Here is a 5818-nt window from a genome sequence, read left to right as displayed (position 1 = left end):
CCACCTTGCAGCCCCAGATTATCATATATCAGAAGTTTAATGCTGCTTTGCATAGTAGAAGGTTGAGCTCCATGACATTGTGATTGCTGCAGTTTTAGACAATACGGAGCTTTACATCACAGTATTACTGACTATGAAGGACTGGACCAGTTGGACCAGTTGGACCAGTGACCCACCAGTGCAGTCGGAGAGCGTGCAGGAACGCCGACAGGCCCTCCATGACTAGCAGGATGGAGACGGTGAGCGTGGCGAAGAGGCCGAACACGGGGACCAAAAACACGACTCCGACTTTTGTGGTGACCCTGAGACCCAGGCGCATCACCATGGCCCACAGCACCTCCGAGAGCTCTGAAACCACCACAGAGATGAAAGTGTGTCAGATGCAACGTGGTGCAAAGTCAGCAGGGACAAAGAGGTGCAGGCAGCTCAGGGATCGCTCGCACTGAACTTACGGGCGTGAGCCAAGCTGAGCGCCCAGAGACGCAGGTAGGACGCAGTGTTGGAAATGCAGCCCAGGCAGTACTCTATGGTGTGAATGGCCTGGTGCAGGAGCACATCCGCAAAGTCAAACTGCAAAACAGTTCCAAAAAAAACACATCACACTTAATTCGTACTGCTGAAAATGAAATTAGGATAATCTGGACGGGCTGTTTTAATAAAGCAAAGCAGTGTTTCTGTAATCATGCTGCTCACATGACACTGATTCAGCTCCACAGTCGACTCTTTTCTGTTGCCCTACTTTCTATTTCCTAAAGCAGCACATCACATGTTGCGCACACTTCGAAATGTCACAAATACCGTTTACAGTTTGGCGACATGCACACAGCTTTGGAGGTCACTGTTCTCTCACCTCTTTGGGAAGAGCTTCTCTGTTTGTCACCTCATCAAGTCCTTCCTCCTCGTCATCCTCATAGGACGGAGCTGTGGAGTTGTCATCCTCGCTTACGCGCCTCACCCTCTCATAACCCTGAGGTGAGGCAACAAAATTATTTTCAGTCCTGACAAAGTGAAGCAGAATCAGACACTTGCAGGAGCCTGGACTCGACTTACTCTACGTCTGCGCAGGCCTTTGCCTCCACGGTACAGCCAATACAAGTACAGAGGTTTTCCTAACAGCAGAACGGGAACCGACAGCAGAGCTATCACGACGAGGAAAATCTGCAGCCCCATCTGTGGCGGCAAGGTAACACGATTAATTTCATGCTTCTGCGAGGTTCAGAACACGCCTGATTAGCAGATGCGATCCCCGGTCGTCGGCACGTACCTGTCCCGGGTAGAGAGGAGTGATGTCCTTCCCCTGCATGACAAACATGTTGATGAAGTGGATGAGGATGCTGGGAGCCTGGCTGGAGTCTCGTGCTCCGAATGCCAACCACTTGTAGAAAATCATGAAGACCAGGTAGCCGAAGAGACAAAGCAGGAAGAGCAGCTCGGGAAGAAACAGCAGATAGACGTTGAATTTCTGTCGGAAGTGCCTGAAGGGAAAATGGAAATAAAGATGATGATAAGGTAGAGATATAATGTCTGGATCCTTTAGTGCTCATACAAACAATGGGGAATTGTTGAGAGATAAGACATGAGAAGAAGCCTTTGAATGGAATATTGGCACAGAGACAAGACTATCATGGTGCCGTATTGCCAATATTGCATCATCACTGGTGGGTGATTTGTTATTGTAGCACAACTTGTTAATATTCTTTGATCTCTGAGCTGCTGCTACTTATTTAAATCCACGTAAAGATGATTTTTAATGGGAGCAAAATCCAGAAACTGAGGATATTCCAGGAATTATCCCTGACCAAAGATTTACGTGGCTTGGACACATGCTTTGGATCGCTGTCATGATGTTGAACTTCGACACGTCTGATGGGATGATGTGGTCGTACAGGCCTCCCCCTTTAGATCCTATTTAGTCTCACCACTCCATCAAACACATGAACAAAACTCTACAGCCTGATCCACATTTTCTTGCATATTTAAGTCAACTTTAATGAGCTTTTTCGGTTTAAAACAACCTGAAGTAGTTCTTGTTTTAGTCTGCACTGATACTTTTATTTACAATTCCATCACTTTCTCCTGCAGGTCTTTGGCTGTAAACCTGTGCCTCTTTCTTCCACGCCCTAGAGAGGGTTTTTCAAGGACCATGAGTTTCAAGGAAATCATTTTTTTTGGCTTCTACTAAACCTACTTCATTTTTGCAATGCTTTCTGCTGATAGGGTGGAGGATGAATAATAGATTGTGTCACTCAATTCATACAAAATGACATTTTCAACCATTTGAGACGATCACAACACTTTTAATTTCAACTGTTCACATTCTGCACAAACTAAGAAGTCATTAATGTTGTAAAATTGTACAACACCAATGCACTGGAATCAATGTAAAGTGTACCAACTGGACAAAGATACAGAAATGAGCTGTGGTCTCTGATTACATTGCAATGCATGTTTGACAGCTGCTGGGAAAACAAACGCTGTTGATAATCTGTATTGTTGTTATACTCAAAAGATTAAAACCGATAATGTGTTGGTCCGTGTCTCAGTGCGTTTTATGTTGCCCACATGATCTGATTTTTCTCTCTACTGGTTCCTACTAAAGACATAAATGGATCCTTAAAAGGCTTAATAATTTCCTGAAAGTGCACGTTGTGTTTTTTTGCAAATGCCTCTTAAAACGGGAACCAACTGTTTTTGTTGGGGAACGTTTTCCGCTGCAGATTCGAGGCATTGACGAATTATATGGCAGCAGGACTGTGAATGTGATCGAATATAAATGATCGACAGTGCTCAGGTTCATAGCTGGAGGAAGAAGAAGTGTGGCACATTTGTGAGTTTTTAATACCAGATAGAAAACACGTGTTAGTAAAAAGCTTTCATTACTGGTTTTGGTCTTTTAATGTCATTAACCAGCCGTGTCTTTTAACTATGACGGGCGAGGCTCTACTATATCATCAGCTGCATGTTTTTCACTTCACAGCAGCTCAAAGCCAAAAGATCCCACAAAGTAACAGAGTTCATTAACATTCATTAGAGCCATTAATGGTGGTTCGTCAGTGCAGCCTGCTGGGCAGTTCAGAGGCATAAATTCCGATCACAACACACAGACTAATAATATATCTATCTATGTATTGCTCTCAAATTCCCTTTCATCGGGTGCCCATGTTGATTCCTGCTGCTAATGGACGTCAATGCTGCAGGTAAATGAGTTAAACTGACGTCTCAGGTCACTCACAAGTGGTTGAAGACGCTCAGCACCACTCCGAAGCTCATGTGGATGACCCCGATGACAACCGACATCTTCATCTTGTAAGAGTTGAGGAAGGACAGCCGGTTCACTGCCATGTTCCATATCTGATGGATTATTGAAAAAGCATCTCAGTGAAAATGACTCGGTTATAGCTCGACCGTAACGTCTGAGTGCAGTTACTCACCGGATCGATGCCAAACGGGTATGGTCCGCTGAAAACGCCGCTGACGTTCGGGTCTAACGTGAGCAAAGCGTTTGTTTGGAGTGTTTTGTTTCTGCCATGTGGAAAAGATGTGAATAAATTAGACGAACACTAAAACACCAAATGCGCTGTGTGTGTGTTTGTGTGTGTGTTTGCACCGATGACTCACGTCCACTGCTGGTTTGTGAACATAGCTTTGACGCTCCAGCCAGAGCCGAATATATTGAGAGACTTGGAGAAGCAGTCGTTGTAAATGAGTCCGGTGTAGACAGAAAAGAGCCCCATCATCAGGATGATGTAGCGCCCGTTGAAAAATGTCGTCCATATCTGAGAGCAGCAGAAAGGAGCATCAGCCAAAAACTCATTTACGATAATCCACCTCTGGCTGCATTAGGGGTGACAGTAACAACTCATTCCCACCTCATTACTGGAACGTTTCTTCTTCTGCTTTTTTTCCGTCAGCACCATCCACAGGGCGAAGAGACTCATTACCGTGCCGTGGCCGAGGTCGCCGAACATCACGGCAAAGAGGAAGGGGAACGTGATGATGGTGTAGGGAGCTGCCAGCGAGGAAGCACAGCGAGGAATGAAAAGTTCTCCAAAGCAATCAAAGATCGGACTTTACTGGAATTTGCAGGACACAGTGTGAGCTCTTACCTGGGCTTACCTCGCGATAGTCCCCCACCCCGTAAGCCTCCACAATACTCTGAAAACCAGATGTGAACTTGTTGGTTCTTAGCAGCGTAGGTGGAGTGTCAGTGCTTGGGATGCGGTTCACAAAGGAGGGCACGGTGGCGTCACCTTTTCTCTGATAGCAAAGGACGGATATAGAAATAAAGTGAAGGATTACTCTAAAATGGACCTGGTGTTGAACTTAAAGGGACCATTTGATATTCTTCTGGCATTAAACTTTACACTCTAGTTCATGTCTAGGAATCATGATCTAGTGAATTCTAATTGATAAATTTTATCTGAAAACAATCAATTATGCAGCATGATTCAGGAGGAATTCCTGGCACATACTGTACAGCGAAGGAGGAGAGAAATCCCATTGATGCACACTGTAGCAGAAACAAACGCTGCTGCTAATAATGCCAAAAAAAAACAAAACTAAAAAACAAAACAAGTGGTGAAGGACAGGGAGTCATCCAAAAGGCCTGCTGCCAGTGTGGAGACAATGGGAAGAATTAAAAACAGATCTTTTCAGCGCTCAACAGCTGATAAGTCATTTAAATTCAATTCGGAGGCCAACAATGAATATTACAACCATCTCAGAACAGTAAAACACCCTGAACAGAGTTTACCCATAAATATAATTAGCTACTGAAGCCATGCAATGAATCACAAACAGGATTTTGCCTTCCAAAAAAAATCCAACCAGAAATATCGGTGTTTCTGTGTTTTGAGAGCCTGCTTTGCTTTCGTGACTGAGAAGCTAAGTTGACTATCTTTATTGTTTAATTATTTCTTTCTCTTTGCAGAGCTGCAAGGTGCATCATGACTGCACACAAAATACAGAGCCATAAAATACGACTATAATGTACATTAAATTAGGAAAAGATTATAAGATGTCTCTTTGTTCGTGTGGAGCAAAACATTAAAAGCCTCAGTTTTTAAGATTTGGTGCAGGAATTAGCAGGAAGAAAGATCTCAGAGATAAAGTAGAGCCAGATTATGTTGAGACATTAAAGCAGTTATTAGGATTCTGAGCACTATTTGCAGGTAAACTGAATAATCTCAGGGAGTCATGTGCTGCTAAACCACTCGCTCCCCAAACACAGCTGCAGCTGCAGTTAAAAGCATTTTCACGACACAGAACAATGTTCTAGTGCAATGTAGCTGCTATTATCAGTATTATGGCAGGTTGCAGACTTCCATAATCAGACAATAGAAGGACGAGTGGGTGATTTATCATTTAGTGAAGTTAAAATTTTGCTTTGACTTTATGAGGGCACATACCAACAGGTAACATATTAAAAGAAAAACCAACATGAAACGTCTTAGTAAGATGTCGGGCCACAAAGAGCTGCCAGAACAACTTCCATAGCATTGATTCTCCTAGTCTCTGGACTCTACTGGAGGGACTGAACATCATTCTTGCTAAAGATATTCCCTTATTCGGTGTTTTCATGATGGTGATGGGGCTGCAAGGTGACTCGGTGGTTAGCACTGTTGCCTTGTAGCAAGAACGTCACCAGTTTGCGTCCCGGTGAGGACACCTGGGATTTTACATGTTCTCCCCGTGCAGCGTGGGTTCTCTCCAGGTTCTCCGGCTTCTTCCCACACAGTCCAAAAACACGTTGAGGTTAATTGGTGATTCTAAATTGTCCGTAGGTGTTAATGTGAGTGTGCTTGGTTGTCTGTCTCTA

At 44.0% G+C, this 5818-nt stretch overlaps 1 protein-coding gene across 1 annotated transcript in view; it reads right to left on the bottom strand.

Annotated features, from left to right (window-relative positions):
- The window catches only part of atp6v0a2a (ATPase H+ transporting V0 subunit a2a), a 13336-nt gene that overhangs the window by 1822 nt on the left and 5696 nt on the right, over window positions 1-5818 (bottom strand). The window contains exons 10-19 of the mRNA XM_008298783.1: window positions 4107-4257; window positions 3870-4009; window positions 3619-3776; window positions 3432-3522; window positions 3233-3351; window positions 1265-1475; window positions 1051-1170; window positions 851-967; window positions 453-570; window positions 177-348 (exon numbers count right to left, since the gene is read on the bottom strand). Of these exons, the coding sequence (XP_008297005.1) occupies window positions 177-348; window positions 453-570; window positions 851-967; window positions 1051-1170; window positions 1265-1475; window positions 3233-3351; window positions 3432-3522; window positions 3619-3776; window positions 3870-4009; window positions 4107-4257 (1397 nt within the window). The remainder of the gene's footprint in view (window positions 1-176; window positions 349-452; window positions 571-850; window positions 968-1050; window positions 1171-1264; window positions 1476-3232; window positions 3352-3431; window positions 3523-3618; window positions 3777-3869; window positions 4010-4106; window positions 4258-5818) is intronic.

The sequence above is a fragment of the Stegastes partitus genome, unplaced genomic scaffold, assembly GCF_000690725.1.
Source record: "Stegastes partitus isolate 25-593 unplaced genomic scaffold, Stegastes_partitus-1.0.2 Scaffold1350, whole genome shotgun sequence".
NCBI classification, from domain to species: Eukaryota; Metazoa; Chordata; class Actinopteri; family Pomacentridae; genus Stegastes; species Stegastes partitus.
This window is presented reverse-complemented; position numbering and strand designations above follow the sequence as displayed.